The 22,399-nt window shown below is 52.8% G+C and overlaps 1 protein-coding gene across 1 annotated transcript in view; it reads right to left on the reverse strand.

Moving 5' to 3' along the window:
• Positions 1 to 702: 702 nt before the first annotated feature.
• Mad1l1 (mitotic arrest deficient 1 like 1) overlaps positions 703 to 22,399 on the reverse strand; it is a 317,149-nt gene continuing 295,452 nt past the window's right edge. The window contains exon 18 of the mRNA XM_038345544.1: positions 703 to 1,236. Coding sequence (XP_038201472.1) covers positions 1,078 to 1,236 — 159 coding nt within the window. The 3' untranslated portion in view covers positions 703 to 1,077. The remainder of the gene's footprint in view (positions 1,237 to 22,399) is intronic.

Below are 22,399 nucleotides of genomic sequence, written 5' to 3' on the forward strand. Positions count from 1 at the left end.
GGGGCATGGCAGGGGTGTGGTGGGATCTGCCCAAGTGTCCAGTGGGCACAACAGGGGTGTGGTGGGGTCTGCCCAGGTGTCCAGTGGGTACGGCAGGTGGTTGTGGGGCCTGCCCAGGTGTCCAGTGGGGTACGGCAGGGGTGTGGTGGGGCCTGCCCAGGTGTCCAGTGGGTATGGCAGGTGGTTGTGGGGCCTGTCCAGGTGTCCAGTGGGTACGGCAGGTGGTTGTGGGGCCTGCCCAGGGGTCCGAGAATGGCAGGGGTGTGGCGGGGCCTACCCAGGTGTCCAGTGGGGCACGGCAGGGGTATGGTGGGGTCTGCCCAGGTATCCAGTGGGCACGGCAGGGGTGTGGTGGGGTCTGCCCAGGTGTCCAGTGGGGCATGGCAGGGGTGTGGTGGGGTCTGCCCAGGTGTCCAGTAGGCACGGCAGGGATGTGGTGGGGTCTGCCCAGGTGTCCAGTGGGGCATGGCAGGGGTGTGGTGGGGTCTGCCCAGGTGTCCAGTAGGCACGGCAGGGGTGTGGTGGGGTCTGCCCAGGTGTCCAGTGGGCACGGCAGGGATGTGGTGGGGTTTGCCCAGGTGTCCAGTGGGCATGGCAGGGGTGTGGTGGGGTCTGGGCAGATGTCTGGGAATGGCAAGCAGTGTGGTGGGGTCTGGGCAGCAAAGTAGCTTGACGCTTTGGATACAGACATGGAGAGAGTGCTAAAGAATAAAACTTTATTTCATACGGCTTCAGGCCACAGCCTGGCTAGCAAAGTGGCCCAAGCAATCAGCACATGTGACTGGAGGCTGGTGTGGGACACCTTGGGACAGTTCAGGGAGAGGTCCCAGAACAGAAGGAAGAGGAGGAGAAGCCCAGTGCTTGGGGCAAGAGAGAAGAGCAATGGGTTGTGATTTGGCTTGGGCATCCCCAGCTGCTGCTCCTGCTGACTAGGGACAAGAGACGGAGTGGCTGCTGGAGCAGAGACTATGGCTGGTTTTTGTGGCATGAAGCTATTGTGGCAAAGGGGTCTGGGGACAGTGTGGGGTGTAGGCCGAGGTCCAGTGGCTTCAGAGTGAGGAGGCCCGCAGGCAGAGGCTAGATGGAGGTCTGGCGGCTGAAGAGCTCAATGGTCAGGGCGCTCAGGAAGGCAGGGATGCTGTCCTGCTGCAGCAGGTGCAGCTCGATGAGCTCGGGCACCGAGCGGGAGAACTCCGTCTCCAGCAGCTGCATCTTGGAGCCCGAGGGTCCTGTGGCCTACGGAGGAGAGAAGAGAGGCCATCAGCACTGACTGCTGGAGGGGTGAGGGACAGGAAGGCTGTACCGCCTGCCGCCACGAGTGCAGCCAGGCTAGAGGGGCACTGGCCTGCTGAGGCAAAGTTCAAGGTCATCTGCAGAGTGAGCTGAGATTCACAGCAGGCAGCCAGTCCTGCCTTAGGGATGCTTTACCAGGACAGGATGTGGACCCCTGCAGCCTTCGTTCCAGTCTCCAGCCCTTCAGCTGTTACATGCATGGCCTGGGGAGGCAGAGCAAGCCCCAAGCATCTTCCAGACTGTGAAGCCAGATACTAGATATTGGCTGATGGAGGTTTGCTCCTGGAAGGGTAGACTCTGGAGTCCAGACTGGCTCGGTCCTGTTTTCTCATGTCACTTGTAACTGCAGGGAAGGCATAGTGGCTCTATGACCTCTTTGATGGAGGTGGGAGTGGAGTTTGCAGACGTCTCAGAGCTGCCGTGGTACAGAGCTCGGCCTCCCAGGGCCTGCACAGGTTACTCGACTATCTGGCCAGCCTGCCCTCTCACCATGCAGGCCAGGCTGGGAGAAGCAGACTGAGGCCCTGGGCCTCCTTGTCATCTTGACTTTCCCAGCATGCTGCAGTGGCCAAAGATGTAGAAAGCCTGCTTGGTTAGGGGAGAAAGATCCCCACTTGCAAAGGCCAGGTGAGAAGCGGTCACAAACCCACACAGGGCTCTCCCAGACCTTAAGGTCTGATACAGAACTAGTGTCTGGCAAACCCAGGGCCCTCCTCATTTGGCCACAGAAAGAGGACCCAGTTGGGAGCTGGGCAAAGGTCAGACTGAATGGTTCCTCAGAGAAGAAGTGGAGGGTCTGATGAAGTCAGTGGTCTTATGGGGTCACCAGGGGGACGTCAGGTAGGCCAGAGCCCATTAGGAAAGGCAGGGATCAGGCCATGACGAGGAAAAATCAGAAGACCTGTGCAGCACCAGCAGGAAGCTCAGCTATCTTGGAAAAGCCAGGCAATTCCTAAGCATGACCATGTAACCCATTAGTATCCCTTCATTGTACACTTAGGAGAACTAAATACATGTGTCCACACTGAGACGTACATACACTGTCCACAGTGACATGATTCATACATACATACATACATACATGTATACACACACACAAATAATTCAGCCATGAAAAGGAACAAGGCTTGATGCATGATAGCTCAGGGTCAACTCTGAACGCAGGAGCCAGTTTATGTGATGCCACTGACACGAGGCATTCATACAAGACAATATGGCAGGGGCAGGAGGCAGGTTGGTGTGTACCAGGGTGAGAGAGTTAGGGATAGCGTGTCTCTGTGGATTAGCCTGTGCCAACGAATGGACAATGGATGTGCTGATGGGAACCCGAATGCACGGCCAGAGTGAAGTTTGTTCTGAAAGGTCCTTCCTGCTAGCGGCTCTGCAGGTGCCCTTGCTCCCGGGAGCCACACAGATGGCCAGGCTGCTCCCATGGGTACTGGCAGCCCATGACTACCACTGACTCCCCAGCATGAGCAAGAGGGGACCTGGGGGGACTGCAGTTGCCTCAGGGCATGTGAGGCTCTGTCTCACTGACTGGCCGAGCTGTCTACTAGCTTGCTTGTTACCTGGGTTTTCCTCCTGTTTTCTCGCGTGGGCCAACCCCCCAGCCTGTTCCCATGGCCCTTAATACATTTAGCCTTGTCATAGTTCAACACAAACCATCTTTAAACAAAAATAAGAGAAACCACTCTGACCTTTTCTCAAGAAAATCCTTTCATTTCTCCCTTCTGCTCTCGACTCACAATGTTTTTCCCGAAATGTCAGAGGGGCTGACTCTGAGGCAGCTGTGGGAAAGGAGCAGGCGGAGCTGGCTTGGTGGGGGCAGGAGCAGGTGGGGGCACAGCCACCAGGGCTCTTTCCTGTCCCAGGACCCCCACGGTATGGGTCCCCTCAGCAGGATCTTCCAGATGTCATGTCTCCTCTGCCCCTCCTCAGGTAATCGTGTGTGTGTGTGTGTGTGTGTGTGTGTGTGTGTGTATAAGTGTGGTACTAGGGATGGAACCCAGGACCTCATATAGGTTAGGCAAGCACCCTACCACCAAACGACACCCCCAGTCCTTGCACTAGAGGATTCTAGGCAGGTGCTCTACCACTGACCCACACCCCAGCCCCTCACTGGGGATTCTAGGCAGGTGCTCTAACACACATAAGACAAGGTCTCATAAAGTTTTCCAGGCTGGCCGTGAACTGTGATCCTCCTGCCTGTGTCCCAAGCAGCTCAGATGACAGATCACCACACCCACTCTTTATATGGAAGAGACCTTAGTTGCCAGCACTGTTCTCCTGTTTCCGATAAATAGGTGAGAGCTAACGACACCACACGAAACCCACTCCAGTGGGCTATCTGCTCACGGAGCCTCTGTGCGGTCAGTACAAGTCCTGGAAAGTCCCTCTGGAAGGATGGAGGGAGAGCAGGATGTGTGCCCCCTCCCGCAAGTCTCAAACAAAACCAAGTCTGGGTTTGTACTACAAGTTGGGCATGGCCCAAATAACCCCTTCCAGCTCTTCTGCCCACTCTTTCAACAGGTCTCCCCCAGTTGCCCTGCCCCCTTGGCACTGCAGCCCCACCTAGGGAAGCGGTCCTGGCTGATCAGCATGGACAGGTTGAACGACACCCTGCCAATCAGTCCCCGCACGGCTCTGCCATGTTCAAATGCCACCCGGTCCCCAGGTGCCTGCGAATCACCATAATTAGGGGCTGTTCACTTAAAATTAGAGCGCAATTTTTTAAAAAGCAAATTGCCCAGTCAGACGTGCTGGCTGCGGTTAGAAATATTTATGGGCTACGTGCATGTGCTGTCTCCAGCTCCCTCTCCCTCTGTGCTGGGGATGGGCCAACAGCACCATGGATCCAGCCCAGCAGGGACGAAGATGCCCCGCTGCCGACAGCTGGCAGCCTCTGTCCTCTGACTTCCACCTCTACCTCTGGCCGGTGTCTATCCCAGACGCCTGCAGTGCTGAAGGGCTTTGGGCAGTGGATGTGACTTGTTCTAACAGAAGTATGTGTGTGAAGCCAAGGAGATCCAGATAAGGACATTGGGGTGGTTGGGCACACGGCCAGAGGGATGCTAAGGACATTCCATGAGCCAGCGCTGAGTGAGTCCTTATCTCCTCAGGCCCAGGGACCATGATGCTCTCCATTGTCTCCCTCCTCCTCAGCTTCTAGACCTGGGTCTGCCCCCTACTCTGCTGACACTACAGTGTCACTACAATGTCAAGAGTGTGCAGTGCCCCCCCCCTCCCCGCTGAACTTGTAGTATCTGAGTGGTGGAAACGGCAAACTAATGCAGGAAGCTCAGCCCGGGGATCCCCTTCACGCCAGCCATCTTGTACCACCACCACCTTTTCCCACCAGAGCCTCTTCCAGCCTAACCCGGGTGGGTGGCCCACGTAAAGAGCTGAGCCAGTGTGCTCCGGGACACCTGGTATCCAGTATGACTCCTGGCTCCCACCTTCCTCCCACACCCTCAGGTGCTAAACCCCAGGAGGAACTGGGGGCCACTGGGTCAGGATGATGAGAACAGAACCGAGGACAACTGTCCTGCACGCAGTTCCAGTTGGAGAAGCTGTGTCTGTGGCAAATGGCTTGCCTGGTGTCCCTGCTGAATCGGGCCAAGGAAAGTGTGCAATGTAGTGTGGGTTAATCACAAAGCGTGAAAGGAATTTACCATCCTGGCAAGGGGTGACCTTTCCCTCTGGAGTTCTGTGTGTGTTTGGGGGGGGGGGTGAGTGTGAGGCTGGGCCCTGCAGCCCCTGATGATTCTCAAACCCACAATTATTATTATTAGCCGCTTTCTATTTATGAGCACTGTGTCCCCCAGGCTTGCGCTCTGTTTCAGAGTTCCACAGCTGCTCCTGAAGCGTCGGGAGGAAGTGGAGGGCACAGGGCAGGGACAGAGCACATGGGTCCTATCTGTGGAGTCTCACCCGTCAGGGCAGACATGGGGGCCCTGGCTCTTCGCAGGTTTCCTGTGGACTTGGAGGTCACAGGGGCCCAGTATGTGCTGAAGGAGTGGGGGCAGGGAAGACACGTCAGTGGCCAGGTGGGCATGAAATTCAGTGTGTGCCCTGAGGTATAGAGGAAAGACTGGGGGAGCCTCTCTCCTGCAGCTGGGGCCTGGAGGAGCCAGGGCACCCCAGCTCCTCTGCTCAGAAGCCTTAGCGCTGGGAAACGGGGTGATTGAACTGGGATCCTCACTGATTTGTCCCCCACCTGCAGGGCACAGGGTCCCAGAGCCATCATGCTTAGAGCATTGCCATCAACTGGCCAGAAGACATAACCCTGCTGTCATTCTTACTCGCTATGTGACCAGGGCATATGAACTGCTTTCCATCTTTGAAATAGTATCCTCATATGGAACAGGCAGCTCAGAGGATTCAACCGCCATGCAAAAGCTTTCAGCCAAGGTAATGTAACAGTGACAGAGCCGCTTACTGGGTAAAACAGTCCAAACGAGCTGGGGAAGAGGCTCGGTGGTTAAAGAGCCCGTGGTACACAAGAGGATCTACGTTCAGATCTCCAGTATGCTTCTAAAGCCAGGCGTGGGGTGCACATCCATAACCCTGGCACTAGGGGGGTGGAGGCAGGCAGATTCCTGGAGACCATGGTCTGGCTAGCCTGAGTTAGTAAACTCCAGGTTCACTGAGAGACCCTGCCTTAAAAAACAGGGTGGGGAGCTGGCGAGAGGGCTTAGCAGGTCTGATGGCCTGAGTTTCCTCCTTTAAACTCACATGGTCGAGGCAGAACTGACTTCTCTGGGACCAACGAATGCTGTGCATGTGCCCCACTCCAGAAGCAAATAAATGAAAAAATGGTGACGAACACACACACATGTATTTCTATTACCCCCACATGTGCATACCCACAAAACATACAAACACACATACGTGAAAAAAATGCCACAAAACCCAAACTATGAAACACAGCTGTCAAGTCACTGGACCTAATGGGACAAAGAATAGAAATGGATGGCCTGAGATGGCAGGGTAGAGAGCTGATGTGGGAGAGGACGGAGGACTTTGAGAGTGTGCTCTTCTGTGGGAGGGTGACTGGCACCTGGTGCAAGGAGCTGCCTGACCAGGACAAACTATAGGACCGGAGAGTACCTAGCTCATAGGGCTGAGAATCACCCTCTATCCTAGTCCCAGGACAGGGACTCTTGGGGACTCCGGAGACACTAAAAGGGTTTGACATCAGTGGCAGGGCAGAAGGAATCCTGCAGTTGGGGCCCATCCCACAAATCTTAAACCAAGGTCCCCGAGGTTCAAACTGCTTCCAGGCAACTCTACTGCAAAGCCAACAAGGTTTACTGTAATCTAGAAAAGCCTGGGACTGAGCCAAGGGAGATTCAGCATGCTCAATGCCCACTAGTGATCAGCTGGTCACAAGAAGACCCAAGAACATGTGGTTCACAGGGAAGAGAAAAGAGGACGGGTGGACAGTCTTGACAGGTGACATTAACTCATCATCGCTTTAAACCACATGGCCGAAAGCTCAGAGACAGAAGAGTACAAGAAGAAGCCTGCTTAACCCCAAGCAGAACACAGCACCATGAGCCATGACAAGCAGTGAGGGGGACCAGGATGGGCCAGACGCTGCTCTGAAAAGATGAGTGATCCCGAAGATGCCGTGGGAGGAGACACCCAAAATGATGCAGGAGAAACAATCCATCCATGGCAACTGGGCCACATGACAGGGTTCCACACACACCTAGAGTCCCAAAGAAGAGGCCGAAGTATGCTGGTGTTGGTGAAGCAGCCCCCAGCCATGCACATCCAGATAACAGAGCCATGTCCGTCCCGGCTTTCAGCGGGGCTGCTTCAGACCATCTGCATGGCAAATGCTGGGGTGTTTCTCTGTCACCTCAGACTCAGCTCGGATGGGTCCCTCCACTTTTAGAAGCTCAGAGAGAGTGAGCAGTGCCGTGCGGACTGCAGTGCAACAGGGAACTGACAGTGGCCCCCAGACAGCAGCTATAGGGAAGCTTGCCTGGGGATGGTCTTGTGTAAACCTGCATCTGTCCTTCTAGAAAGATGTCAGGCAACTGCAGCCACGGGAAACCTTGAGCAGTGCCCTGCACAGATCCTGGCCCTCAGAGCTAGTCACAGTCATCTGTTATTAGTGACATGTAACCAACATGGGGGATAGAAAGATGCTTGAGGAATGATGCACACATTAAGCAATCTAAGTCTAAACCAAAAGACCCAAGAAGCCTAATAAACTCCAAACAAAGCTAGTGAAGAAAATGGCATCCAAACTTACATCAACTTGCTCAGCTCTGGGGAAAAGAAAAATCCCAAAGCAGCCGGCAGGAAAAGAAATGCTTTCTCTATGGAGGAATAAAGAGAAGAATGACAGCAGATTTCTCCCTGAAAACAATGACAGCAAGGAGACGGTGGGGCAACAGAGAGCAGACCAGCAACCCAGAGCTCGACACACAGTGGGATAACAACCTTGAAGGATCCCCAGACACAGAAGGCCTACAAGACTGACTGCCAAGCCATCTATACTACAGACCATCCACCCACCCATCCATCCATGTAACATTGAGGTCTTCTTGTTGGGGTTTCTGTCCTGCCCGGTACCCCACAGCTGGCAAGCCCCAAAGAAAATCACACAGAGATCTCCATAAGATTATAAAACTGATTGGCCCGTTAGCTCAGGCTTCTTATTAGCTCTTATCACTTATATTAACTCATTATTCTGATCTATGTTAGCCATGTGGCTCAGTACCTTTCTCAGCTGGGCAGATTACATGCTGCTTCTTTGTGGTCTGGGCAGGATTGGGAGGAATGGGCTTCCTCCTTTCCATCATTCTCCTGTTCTCATCGCCCCACCTCTACTTCCTGTCTGGTTGACCCACCTATCCTTCCTGCCTGGCCAATCAGCGTTTTATTAAAATACATGATTGACAGAATACAGACAATTCTCATACACCACATCCACTGTCCATCCATCCACCCAAACATCCAATCACCCACCCACCCATCCACCCACCCACCCATCCATCCATCTATCCATCCATCCATCCATCCATCTACCAGCCCACTCACACATCCATCCATCCACCCACCTACCCATCCACCATCCATCCATTTACCATCCATCCATCCATCCATCCATCCATCCATCCACTGTCTATCATCCATCTACCCACCCACCTATCTACCATTCATTCATCTATTTGTCCATTTTGCAGTTCTGGGGCTAGAACCCAGGATCTTGTGTATAACAGTAAGCACTCTACCCCTGAGCCACATGCCAGCCTCATGCAAGGATTCGTGGCAGTTACGCCACCAAGCTACACCTCCAGCCACTTACACAGACTATTTTAGGAAGATTGTGTCTCAACTCCACCCAGATCTGCTACGAAATCAAAATCTGAAGACATCATAAAGGACAGGCAAAAACTACAATATAAGGGCCCTCAAGTGACACACAGATCCTAGAGTAGGCTACAACCCAGGCCCACCACTGTAGTGCAGACTACCTCACAATTGTGTGTGTGTGTCACTTGTGTATCTGCCCTTGAACATGTATGCTCATGCATGTGGAGACCAGCGGTCAGCCTTGGGTGTCATTCCAAGTGCTGTCCACCCTGTATTTTATTTTGGAGACAGGGTTTGTCGCTGGCCTGGTATTTACTGATTAGGCTAGTCTGGCTGGCATGAGCCCCAGTCTCATCTCCCCAGCACAGGGATTACAAGTCTGAATCCTGACATGTGGCTTTTAAAAATGTGGGTTCTAGGGATCAAACTCAGGTCCTCATGCTTGCGAGGCAAGTGCTTTGCCAAAGGAGCCATCTCCCCAGCCCCTACCCCCCCCCCCCCAGTGTCAGTCACAATTGTATAGCTGTGAAAAATACTGAAAGATGAGTCTCTCAGTCATGGCAAGGGATGTGACAAAATAGAAAACCCCACTTTAGCTGGGAAACAGAGAAAGGGGATCCTGGGGCCAACCAGCACAATACGGTAAGGACACACACCTAGTGACCTGCTTCCTCTAGCAAGGCCCCACCTCTAGACTCCCCAGGTACAGCAAACTGCTAGGACCAAGCATCTGCCTCTTGACCTTGCAGAAGATACTGTACATTCCAAACAATGGTCCAGCCAGACTTCTCCAAGAATACAAGGCTGCTTGACATTGGAGACGTGTGGTTAACTGTGAAAAGGAAACTATAAACTCATCTGAATGAAAACATGTATGTGTGTGTGTGCGTGCGTGTGTGCGTGCGTGCGTGCGTGCGTGTGAGAGAGAGAGAGAGAGAGAGAGAGAGAGAGAGAGAGATCACATGAGTGTGGAGGCCAGAGGACAACCTGTCATTCCTCAGGAGCCATCCATCTTTATCATTGAGATGGGCTCTCACAGTCCTAGAACTTGCTAAGTAGGCCAGGCTGGCCAGAAAGCCCCCAGGATCTGCCTTTGTCTGCCTTCCCAATGCTGGGGTGACAAGTGTGTGCTACTATGCCTGACTTCCTTATGTGGGCTGTGGGGCTCAAACTCAGGTCCTTACGGCGGCACAGCAAGTGTTCTTATCCACCAAACCACTTTCCCAGCACACAGCAGGTGTAACCCATCCCGAGGGGCAGAAGCTGAGGGCTCACTCAGCTGAGAGAAGATGGAGATGCCTGCTCACAACCGCTATGCAGGCATTCTAAGGTGTTCTACACTAGCAACAGACAGAAATTAAAAGTGTAAGCCAATACTTTTTTTTTATAACAACATTGAAACATCAAATACCTAGGGAAAAATTGAGAAAAGATTGAAACAGCTGCAGGATGAAAATGAGATGGTGGGCTCAGAGGAAGTCCCTTTCGGCTGGGAGATGCGTTGCTAAGATGCAGCGTCCCCAGACAGCCTGCACAGTTGGTGCATGCCCAGTCAACACCCGAGTAACCTTCCGGCTCCTGTAGAATGTGAATGGCTGAGACTACAGTTCTGAAGGAGATCTACAAATCCAGGGATTCCTATGTGGTCTGAAAAAGAGCAAGGCCGGAGCAAACATTGGCGGAATCACAGAGTAGGAATGAAGATGTGGGCCTAGCAGCAACAAGCATAAATGGACAGTGGTGGCTCACCCTGAGGCAGACTCTTGGCTCATGGCCAAGGTAAAAATGTAACTCAGTATTTCCTAAGCAACTAGATGCCCCACTGCTACCTTATTTTTCTTTTTGAGGCAGGGTCTCATGAAGCCCAGGTTGCCCTTAAACATCCTATGGAGCCAAGGATGCCCTTGAACTCCTGATCCTCCTGCCTGCATTTCCTGAACGCTGGGATTACAGACATACACTACCATCCCTGGTTTATGTGGTACTGGGACGGAACCCAGGGCTTCATGCATGCTAAGCAAGCAGTCTGCCATCCGAGCCACATCCCAGCCCTCCACAGATGTATGAGGGAACTCTAAAACGTGCAGTATCAGATACGAAAGTCAACTCCAAGGGATCAGACATGTAAAATGCACACCGTAGAACTGCTAGAAGAAAAGCAGAGAAAAATCCTCCTTAGATCTGACACCAGATGCTCACTCCACAAACGGGGTTGACAAAACATCCAGAATCTCTTCCCCAAATGCTTTCAGAGAGTGAAGACGAGTGTGGGCTAGGAGAACATATCACGGTCTGTGGCTGAAAAGGGTATCCAGCCACACGATTCCCAAAACTGAGCAGCAAGGGAATATATAACCTAGTTTAAAAAAATGAGCCAAGGGCCGGGCGGTGGTGGCGCACGCCTTTAATCCCAGCACTCGAGAGGCAGAGGCAGGCGGATCTCTGTGAGTTCGAGACCAGCCTGGTCTACAAGAGCTAGTTCCAGGACAGGCTCCAAAGCCACAGAGAAACACTGTCTCGAAAAACCAAAAAAAAAAAAAAAAAAAAAATGAGCCAAGGGGCTAGGAAGATGGCTCAGTGGGTAAAGAACTTGCAATGCAGCCCGAAGACCTGAGTTTGATCTTTGGAACACATTGGTGGAAGGAGAGAATTCATTCCACAAAGTTACCCTCCATTCTCCACACAGGCCCCGGACAGTATTCCCACCAATAAATACTTTTTAAAATGAGCAAAGACGTGAAGAGACACATAACCAAAGGATGGCCAACACATCAGGCAGAGGTTCCATACCACTGCTTACCTGAGAAATGAAGGGACAAAGCCACCCATCTTATTAGCAAGCCTCCATTTTAGGACATCCGGTGACCAAGGGCTGAACTCAGGCTCTGGAATGTGAAGTGGCAGCAAAATATAGAACATACACCCCGGATATAGATATCTGAAGGACAGGGCCATTTGCAAAGTCTAGCAAAGACCAGATGCCCCTACAGACATCCTACATCTTGTCGACATTTTTGTGGGACCCCGCAGACATCCTGCCTGTATCTACACGTCTCCCTCCAGCTGAAAACAGCCTTGTGCCTATAGTTTGACCAATGATTTCAAAGAATTACCTTGCCCTGCAACCCTTCGCCCAATCCTAACGAGCCAAGGCATATAGCTCCCTGCTTGCAGTTTTCCCCTATAAAAACCCTTCGTATCAGCCTTCCTCCCTCACTTGCTATACTGAAGTGACGGACGAGGTCCTTGCCCAGCTCCAATAAGGCTTTTGTTTTTTTCATCGGAGACTTGGCTCTGTGGTGGTCTTGTTTTGGGGGTCTTTAGACATGGGTACAACAGGAAACACAAGCTAGAACCTTCCCACTGGAGTGGCTGAAATGACAAAGACCCTGAAAGGATGTGGAGCTGCCACAACATCCACAAACTACAGGAACTGTAACAGTGGCCCACTGTGCACATAGGTCAGAAACATCATAAAGGATTAGCATACATGCTTAATAAGATCTCATACTTCCACACCTACATATGTATCGAGCTAAGAGGCAATGTGTCGATACCAAGACACTCGTGTGAACGCTTCTTACAAATCATATTTGCAATAGGCCTATCTCAATGTCCATCGACAGGTACATAAATAAGCAAGTTGTGGTATGTCCATTCAGAGGACTACTTACTAGTTAGTATTCAAAAGGAATAAATCGATGTGCAAGACAACATGGATGGGTCTCAAATTAATTATGTCAACTGGAAGAAAGTAGACCAGATAAAACTCAAGGACTATAAACTACACTGACAGGAGATCCTGGGTTTGCCCAGGAGTCGGGTGAGTTGGAGGGGGAGCTGTAAAGGGGAGGATGTATCTCTGGGGATGTCGGTACATCTGAAAGTCTTAGCAATGGGAGGTGTGCCTCCATTGTTGCAATGAGGCAGGCCTCAGGCTGTCTTGGGTGAGCAGGACAGGTCCTTGCAGACACAAGAGGCTCCCTGTCATTCTTAACCTTGTTTGGATCATGGTCTCTCCGGAGAAAGGCAGTTGATAGGGTACATGAAGCTCAAGAGGTTCTGGGAAGTGCCCCACACCTATCAAATTGCCCTAGGCAAGAGAGAGTTAGTCAAAGGGCTAGCAAGATGGTTTGGGAGTGAAGAACTTGTCACACAGCCTGAAGACTTTGAGTTTGATCCTTGGAACCCACAGAAAGGTGGAAGGAGAGAACTGTGCAGAGTGGTTCTCCATTCTCCACACAGGTACCCTGACACAATACTCCAAGACAGGAAGGAATACTGGGGAGGATGTGAAGAGCTGGGGCTATGGAAGGCAAGGGGTATGGCTTCAGAAAGTTCCACAAGAGGGGTGCAGAGTTGGCTCAGTGGGTAAAGCGCCGGTTGCGTAAGTACAAGGACACGAAATCCCTGGTACTCATAGAGTCAGGAGTGATGGTGAATGTCTGTAACCCTTCAGAGACCCTGTCTTAAAAAATAAAGTGGTGGGGGCTGTTAGAATGGCTTAGCAGTTAAGAGCACTAACTGCTCTTTCAGAGGACCCAGGTTCAACTGTCAGCACCCACATGGCAGCTCACACCTGTCTATAATTCCAAGATCTGACATCTCACACAGACATACATAAGGCAAAACAACAGTGTATATTAAATTAAAGTAAGTTATATATAAAAAGAAAGAAAAAAAATAAGGTGGCAAGGGTTAGTAACAAAATCCAGTGGTAGAGTACTCATCTCATATGGCTGAGGTCACGAGTTCAAGACCAAGCATCACCAAAACAAAACAAAAGTCTTGGGGCTAGCAAGGTGGTTCAGTGAGTACAGCGCTTGCTCTGAAAGCCTGACCATCTGAGTTCAATCTGGAACACACTCCAAGGCAGGGGGAGAAAACCCACTGGCTTCCATATGTGCGCTGTGGCACACAGCCCCTGGCCCACCACACACACTCAATAATAATAAACAAATACGTTTTTTTAAAAAGATTGGAGAGGAATAGAAAACTATCCCGAACATCTTCCTCTAAGAGAGCGATAGCGGAGGACATTGGAATCAAGAATGGCCCTCCTGGCTCCCCATCTCAGTTTATGCTGGGAATGGAACCTCAAGCTGTGTGCCTGCTGGACAAGGGCTCTGCAGCTCGGCAGCATCCCCATCCATGGGAAATGTGTCTTAATAAAGTGGTTTAACAGTCAAGGCCCGGCTGCCAACTGTCCGCACTGGTAGGCAAGGCCTCCTGTGGGTCTGGGGACTTGGCAGAGCATGAGCCTCGGGGCTCATAGCCCAGCCCATCGCTTACCTCCTGTTACCACACAGCTAGTCATGGGCTGAAGAGGGAACACTATGCTACAACAGTCTTAGGGCAAGCCTTGTCTCTACCCACAGCCGGCTTCCTTCCTGGGGCCCGTCATTTGCTACATGTGACATTTGGCCCAGAGCCAGTAACACTGGGTCACACAAGGCTAGCAGCCAGAGGTCCTCTAGTCTAAGTCCCCTGCTCCATGACGGGGACCCCATGGCTTAGCGAACCCAGGTGCTGACAGTGTGAGTTGCCCCACGCTCCATCTTCCCACCACCACTGCTGACTGCCCACAGTGTGTGAGCATGTGAGATACTTTTCTGTCATTGTGACTGGATTGGCCAATATGGATGACTGTGAGGAGCGAAGGTTTAGTTTGGCTTGTAGTTTCAGAGAGGTCAAGGCATCGTGGTGGAGAGGGCATGGCAGCACGGAAGTGCTGACCTCATGAAGAATGGGAAAGAGAGGGTCAGAAAATAGCCAGGGGTAATACGCCCCTAAGGACCCATCCCCGGTGACCTGCTTTCTCCAGCTTGGCTCCACTTCCTAGGTTTTCAGAACCTCCTAAAATAGCATCGACATCTGGGAACCAAGCAGTTCAACGATGAGCCCAGGAAGGGTTTTTTTTTTTTTTTAAATTTGGGCTAAGGGTGAGGTCTGAGGTCTCACACTTGGTTTGAATGGAACAGAGCTAAGACCCATCCTTCTCTCAGTGACAGAGGGGTGAGGAAGGCCAGGTGAGCTCAGAGTGACTCTGGGGACCTGGCCTTGACTGTGTGTTGGCAGAGAGCCCAGGATCGTAGTTTAGGCTTCTCTGAACTATGTCATGGCCTCTCAGGACCAGTGGTTGGTGGGGACTTGTGCTCTCAATGGTTCCAGCATGCCTCGCTGAAGGCAGCTGCCCTGCCTGTATGGCAGATGTGGCTCAGGGCTCCTGGAGGGCCTAGGGACATGGATGGCAGCCGGGCGACCATCTGCCCTCAAAGCTGCTCCTCGGCTGATGCTAAAAGGCAGATTTGTTGGTTCTGGGTTAAAAATACCCTGCGAATGACACGACTTCCAGAGGTAAATCTCTGCAGACTCGGAGGGGCGAGGACACGCTCTCCTCAGCTTTGCATCTCACTCGCCTCAAGTCTGACACATTGGCAGAGTGGGTCCCTGCGGGCCACGCCACTCACTTCCCAGAAAACAGCCTGGAAGCCCCTCACACACAGCCTGCTGGTGCCCAGTCCATGACTTGGCTTTTCCATCCCAATTCAGACTCATCCAGAGCACCTGCTCTGAGTTCTCGAGCCGATGGACTAATAAGGCAGATGCCTGGCCTTCCTGAGGCCCGTGGGTACCTCAAGCCATCAGTTAACGGTACAGAATCCACCTCTGTTCAGACCTTTCTGAGCCAGCTGCACTGAGGACGGATGGACTTCTATCCAGCTCCAACCAGATGGGTAGAAGCGCCCAGGGAGGGCATCCAGTCCAGCGACAGTTCTCAGAGATGTGCTGCCCATGGCAACTGCTTCCCAAGGAGGAATCTGGAATGGTGAGGCTGCTTAGAAGGTCCATGGTTCAAAGATGTCTATGCTACCAGAAGCCACTGTCCTGTTGCCTCAACATCTGAGATCAAAAGGAGGGAAAGGTCTGCTGGGAGTTCTGGAAGGGGTGTCCCTGGTACCCCAGGGCACAATTTTGACAGGTGACTCAGCCCCCCTGTGAGTCACAGGTGCTTCCTGACTGAGGACACCCAGGGACCCTGGTCATCCTAGCATGTCTGCCCGTCTCTGTGTCGAGTGCTCGCTTACCCTCGGTATCAGTATCATCTGCAAACTGCCTCGGTTTTCATCTTTGGCTGGCCCCGCAAGCCGATCATGAAAGGGAATTTTCTTTCTTGTTTTTTTAATTAGACTCGGTAACATCACCAAGCTGTGAGCGTACGGCTTTGTAGATCTTGTGTTTCTGACAGTAATTACTCACTGAGGCTTTTCAGGCTCCATTTCAACTCAGCAACGGCCCTGCCAGTAATTAAGCGAGAGAGACGAGGCAACAGATTCCGGGATTCATATGCAGCCCTTCCCACCTGGGCTCCTGGCTTCCTCTGGCTGGAGCCCTGTGCGGGCGTGTTTCCGGGTTACAGCCTTCAGGGGTGGCCTTGATCTCCACTCAGGATCCACCTGTCTTTCAACGGCTGGAAAGAAAGCCAGTGTTCCACAGAGGGGACCCCACAGTACTGGGTGCCTTCTCCCTGACACCTCTGGCTTGTTCTGTCACTAAGTGAGCACCTTCAGGAGTGACTGTCCTCACGCCAGAGAGATCCATCAAAGGATCCCCTTCAGGCCCTGTCCAAGCGCAATCTCTGTCACGTGTCTAACATTCATCCGCCATCAGCAGGTGGCAATGGATCCTGCCTTAGACCCTCCCTTCTCCCTCTGCTCACGGGCTTCCAGTTACCAGGGACCCTCTAGGCCATGCATGAAATAAGGTAGGGCCCGTGGACCAAAGTGCTATGTGCCTATGAGAAGGTCACTTGCCCATGACCGCTTCCTATGGCTGACTTTGCAGACTGACTTGGAGCCTCCTCCTCCTCCTCTAGGTGAGAGCTGCCTGGTTGAAAATCCCAGTGCTAAAGGAAAGTTAAGACTTGTGTGAGGCTCGAGAAGAGGCTCGGCTCCAGTCAGGTTTCAGGGCTGAGTCACATGGAGACAGTGGATGAAAACTGGCTACTGGACTTCTCCGGCAAGCAGGGAACATGAAGGGGAGCGCCCTTTCCCTGCCCTGGCTGTTTGATTACAAGTACTCTCGAGTATCTGATGGTGCGATCTGTGTACGGAGGGTCCGGTAGCATCAGCTTCCCACACTGCTAGCGGCTTCCACTCTGGGCCTAAGGTTCTTTGATTGCAGAGATACACAGACTCTGCAGAGTAACACTCTCCTGCTCTCTGAACACTCAATTGAAACTGGCCCAGGGGACCTCTGGTAGCAGGGGGCTGTGGCAGGAAGCCCAGAGGGGGCCAGGGCCTACACGGCCACATAGCAGCTCCATGGCTGTGTGAGTGGGCAGGCTCCATCAGCTGGCCCACCTCTGACTGTGCCGGGGCTTCCTTAAATACAATTGGTTAGTCACAGTTTAGTGTTCTTTATTGTAAGCTATTTTGAGAGGCAATTAAAACATCCCACTGCCAAAGTGCATGTCTCCTATGGGGAGCCCTAATATGAAGGAGTCAAAAACAAAGATTGGGGAGGAGACCCAGGCTCCAGGCTCATTTTTGAAATGGCAGGCTTTGTCCTGGGCCAGTCTTCTTGGAGAGTGCCAGGGAGGCCATGCTGGGGTGCGGCCAGGGCTCACAGAGCAGGAAAAGCTAAGCCATTTTCCAGAGGGCGTGGCCTCACGACACTGATATGCCCGCTCCCTCTTGCTGAGCTCAGCACAGTTGAAGCCTCTTGCCAAAGCCATTCAGTGACCACAGGTAAGAGAGAAGGGACACATAGGAGGTCTGGTTTGCTTGCAATAGGACTGAGCCCACACAGCTGATGGGAATGGTATGAGGGAGGGCAGCCAGGAGAACCTGCTGGACTGTTCACAGGCATCTGTGCCTTTAACTGTGATTCAAAGGTGATTTTAAAAGGTAGCCAGCAATTTCAGAGGTGTCTCAGCCAGTGTCACTGAGCCTCCTACAGGGCCGACCCTGCTTGACACACATCCAGTCATGCTCTCCGGGGACATAACTTTTCCACAGCCCCAGCCTTTTCCCTCTGTGACCAACGAGAGAGGCGTGTGGTTGAGGGAGCATGGTGGCCTTGTGACTGTGCTCCACAGAGCAGAGAATAGCAGCTGCCAGGTGGTCGGAGAGTCTCAGGTAGAAGGCCACCCATGGGGCCCTGGGTGAGTGTCCACAACAGATCCTCAAGTTGGAAGTATGGGATTCAGCATCAGAGACCCCTATCCTAGCCAGGGAACTCCCATCTAGCCCTGCCCCGAGGCTACCATGTGAATATTCCCAGGCTGTGTGGGGCTCAGCTCATGGGTGCTGCAGAGAAAACCAACTGTCTCCTAGCTTCTTCAGGGAGGTCAGGAACACAGGCTCAGGTGTGAGGCGAGAACACCTGCCAGGGTCCTGTCGGGACAGTGGAAAATGATGTGCAGCTGGCTGATGAGCAGACTGAGTGGCAAGGGCATTGTACCACCCCTAGCCTGTGCCCCGAGAAGGTGGGGCAGGCCCCAGGTACTCACAGTAGGCACAGAGTCTGCGAGAGGCACACTGCCTAGAAGTCCCTGGAGTTGGACCAGCAGCGAAGGGGCTCCGCCTCCCTCCAGGGACCCCTTATCACCTAGGCACAGCATGTGAGGAAGGCCCCATTTTCTCAGCTTCTTGCAGCTTTGCTGACTTGAGGGCAGGGCCCTGATGCAGAGTGAATCCTGATTAGTCACAGACAAAGCACAGAATCCCAGTGCAGAAGAGGCCACTGCGGACCTTGGCTGGCCACAGGGCCTTTGCCACCTTGCTTCAGCTGGCTCACAACTCAGTATGTGTGGCTATCGGACAAATGATCAGCCTAGCTCCCATCCACTTCCCACACCCCCTCATGCTGTAAAACCAGCCATTTCCAGGCTAATTGCCAGCCCAATTGTCTTCGTAACATGAAGGTCTAGTCCTGGGACTTCACTGGTGGCAACCACAGCCGCCACTCCCTTCAGTAATGCAGTTCTGGGGGGTGATCAGGAGGGGTGATGACCAAGATGGGTGATGCTGGTGCCACCTGGGGAGGACTGCCTTCATGCCCAGAATTCCAGAACTGACGCACTGAACGCACTCAGGGGGTGCTCTAGACCCACAGGGTGATGTGGAATGGGGTGTCCGACTGTGAAGGAGATGTGGGAAGAAGGAAGTGACCACTTGGCTTCAAGAGGTCACTGGAACCAGGGCTCCTCCTTACTCCCACTAGCAAGAAAGCAGCTGAGGGGAAGGATGGCTGAGCTCCGATGACACTCAGAACTTGGGAGGGTGCCTGGGGGTGTGTCTGCATGTTTGAGGCTGCCTTATCCCCTGGAGCCCCTGGGGGTGAAAGAATCTTGCTTTCTATAGAGAAGGGCATGGGAAGGTGGAGTGGTCAGCATGAGGAAGATGGGGAGGGTGCTGTCTGCCTTTGGAGAGGGTCTTGGGGCTCGAGTGGTGCTGAGGTTGTCTTTGTCTTGCAGCAGGAGGGTCTACGAGCTGCTGTTGGTGCTGCAGTTTCATTGATGGTGTTCACTTAAAAAAGAAATTGCAAAGCATGCTCTGCAGTCAATTTGCTCCTTGGCCCCAAGAATAGAATACAAATCATCTCACATCCGGCAGGTACCATCCTGTGATTTGCTTTAGGAAATGATTTTTGAGTGGATTCTGATGTTGCCGTCTGTCTCAGGGAAGGGAAATCGCCCTCCCCACTTGCCCAGGGTGTTGAAGACCACATCTCTTTTTCAACTTGAGTCTGTCCCTTTGCATCTAGCAAGTTCTAGTTTTCTTCCTGGACATACCTGAACAACGTGGATGGGCAAGGGTTGTATGAAGCACAAAAAGGCAAGGCACTGGCTGCCCACTTGGCATATGGCAGTCATGTGGCGCTACAGACATCCAAACCAGACACTGGCAGAGCCCCCTGGTCCCACAATTCAGTTTGTAGCTACAGGCAAAGCCTGGGACACCCTGTCATCTGCCAGAGCCTGCAGCTATGGACCTAGGGGCATATCAACTGACCCTTCAGAATCTCAGTTTCCCTGGCTGGAAAGTGACGGTCAGCAGGAACCAGATATAGCACAGGATATTAAGATGAATAAATAAACAGAATGACGAGGTTTGTATAGTACATGCTACTCACAGGCCCTAGGCTGTCCCAACTGTAAGGAATGCTTCCCTGGGTGTAACACCACACAAGCAGGGGACAGTCATCTCCCTCTTTGCAGGGTGGTGATATTTCCTGTTGCTAGGGTTAATAACCCTGCTGGCCTGGAACTCACCAGACTAGTCTCAGACCAGAAAAGAGCTACCAGGCTCTGCCTCCTGAGTGCTGGGTGTGTGCTGAGTGTTTGCATGTGTGAGCTGGGGAACGTTTGTGTGTGTACGTGTGGAGGCCAGAGGTCAATCGGAGCCTTGCTCCTCGTGTGCTCTCCATCTTGTTTTGTGAGGCAGGGATTCTCACCAGGACTTGGAGCTCACTGAACAAGCCAAGCTAGCTGACCTAGGGTTCTTCCCATTTTTGCCTCTCTAGTGCTGAGATTACAAGTGTGCGCTATTATGCCTGGCCCCTTTTTTGGAAACAAACAAACAAACAAACATGGGTACTGTGATGTGACTTGAACTCAGGTCTTGCTTTACCCATGGAGCCATCTCTGCAGTTGGTCTGCTTTGGAGATAACCTATTACTATATAGCCCAGGCTGGCCCAGAACCCAAAGTCTTCCTGCCTCCGCTGGGATGACAGGCTTGTGCTGCCATGCCTGGCTCAGTTCTCTACTCTTTAGGGTCACAGACTTGGACACGCAAGAGTCAGTGTGCCTTACCAGTGCTAGATGAGCCCAGCACTTGGCCTGAGGGGTAGTTGGTACCAGGTGGTGGCTCTGGGCTGTGAGGGTGAATTCCAAGACCTCTTGGGGTTTGCCGGCTGGGCACACATATACCCTCTTGGCCCAGGCTGTGTGAATGGGGACTGTTCTCAATTATAGCATCTTGCACAGGACCACTAGGTGATGGCATACCTGGGGTGAACTGGAGCTAGATAACCACAGGACACGAACGAAGAGGGAGGATAAACCCAAGGATGTGTGCTGTGGAGACATCAGGCAGGCATGGTGATGTAGGCAGAGATGGGACAAGCCGCTCCTCTACCAGTTACATCAGGCTACCCTCCCCCCCAACATTAGCGCTTGGCCACAGGTGGAGAGGCAGCCATACAGGAGAGGTTATTTTAATAAAATAAGGGCCCACGTGGGTGCTGCTGCCTTGCAAGATGAATGAGCTGCTGGACACGGCCACCTCTCCTCCGAGGAAGAGGCAGTCCCATTTGATTAGGAAAATATTGGTTAATTTTCTAGTGGAGTGCACGACCTTCGGGGAAGGGGGAAGCTAATTCCCTGGGCAATGCTGCAGACATCTCTCTCTTGGCCTTTGCCGGTCTGAGAAGTGCAGAGACACAGCTGGAGGGCAATGCCTGCCTTTGCCGTGCACTGGGCTAAGTAGCCGGGCAGTCCCCCAACCCCCCGCCTCCAGGGCCAGAGTGGGCCCACACGGGCTGCTCCCGGATGACTTGTTTTGAAAGCAATACCCTTGGGATGGGCCCATGCCATGGGGCAGCAAATCACAGAAGCTCTACTTCCTGCGGGTTCCTGGGAGCTGCCCCTCATTTGCCTTCTTTACTCCTATGTCTCTGGACACACAGATGACCTCGTCTGGATAATACCAAATACTCAGTGATGGCTGTCTGCTTGGTGCAGCTGTCCTGACTGGGTTTGGTACCCATGCCAGGGCACTCAGGGAGGGACACAGGCCTTGGCTGCCCTAGAGGAGATATCTGGGTTCTGGTGAAGATTCCGGAAACCTGTCCTCTGGTGGTCTGGTTATGGCAGGGTCTATAGTTACTGCTGGGAGCCTCAAGTTCCTGCATGGCTCCTAAGACCTGGAGCCTGGGGTTATGGGGACAAACATAGACTGTCTTTGTTTATCTGTCTGTCTGTCTCTCTAGGCCAGTGCTTGAACCACCTGCCTCCCTGGGCTGGGAAAGGTAGGCGATATCAGTGTGAGGTCAGGCCCAGCGACTCCCAGGACTCAAGACTACAGAGGACAAGGAAGCCTTGGAATCACTCAGGAGCCAAGGGAAGGGTCCCCTGACACTGCACTGCCCACCTGACACATCCAGCCACGTGCTGCCCTTCTGTTTCTAGTCATAGAAGTGCAATGGTGAGAGCCAGCACCTGAGAGTCCTTCATGTGCCGGGTTCTCAGCTGAGGCCTTTGCAGGCACATCGCCCCACTTGCTCCTGTGGCACCGTGGAGTAAGTATGTGGATGCTCAGCCCAAACGCACCCACAATGCCTGGGCACTCTGGGGTCCCATCTCCACAAGCATCAAACAACAGATGTGTCCAGCCCTACATCCTCATGTCCGCTGTGCAGTCTGGTAGGGTGGACATGGCTGCAGGCAGCTGGGAGTGAGAACACCCCAGTTCCCACCCATGCCAGCTCTACTGACTCTTGCCTTGTAGGGTGACCCATGGCTGAGCCTACTAGTAGAGAGGTGATGGATGCATAGGGCCTGGAATCTGTAGGAAACCAGAAAGGATCCCTGATGCTTAGCCTCTGTGGCCTGACTAGTGACCCAGAGAGCAGAGAGAAGAGTTGACCACATACTGGAAGAGCTAGAGGAGGGCCAGACAGTCAGACACAGGTTTGGTGCTCTGCAGGGAAGGCGTGGACAAGGGCAACTGGTTCTCTGTGATCCTGACTGCCCTGTCCAGTCCACT

The sequence above is a fragment of the Arvicola amphibius genome, chromosome 10, assembly GCF_903992535.2.
Source record: "Arvicola amphibius chromosome 10, mArvAmp1.2, whole genome shotgun sequence".
Taxonomy (NCBI): Eukaryota; Metazoa; Chordata; class Mammalia; order Rodentia; family Cricetidae; genus Arvicola; species Arvicola amphibius.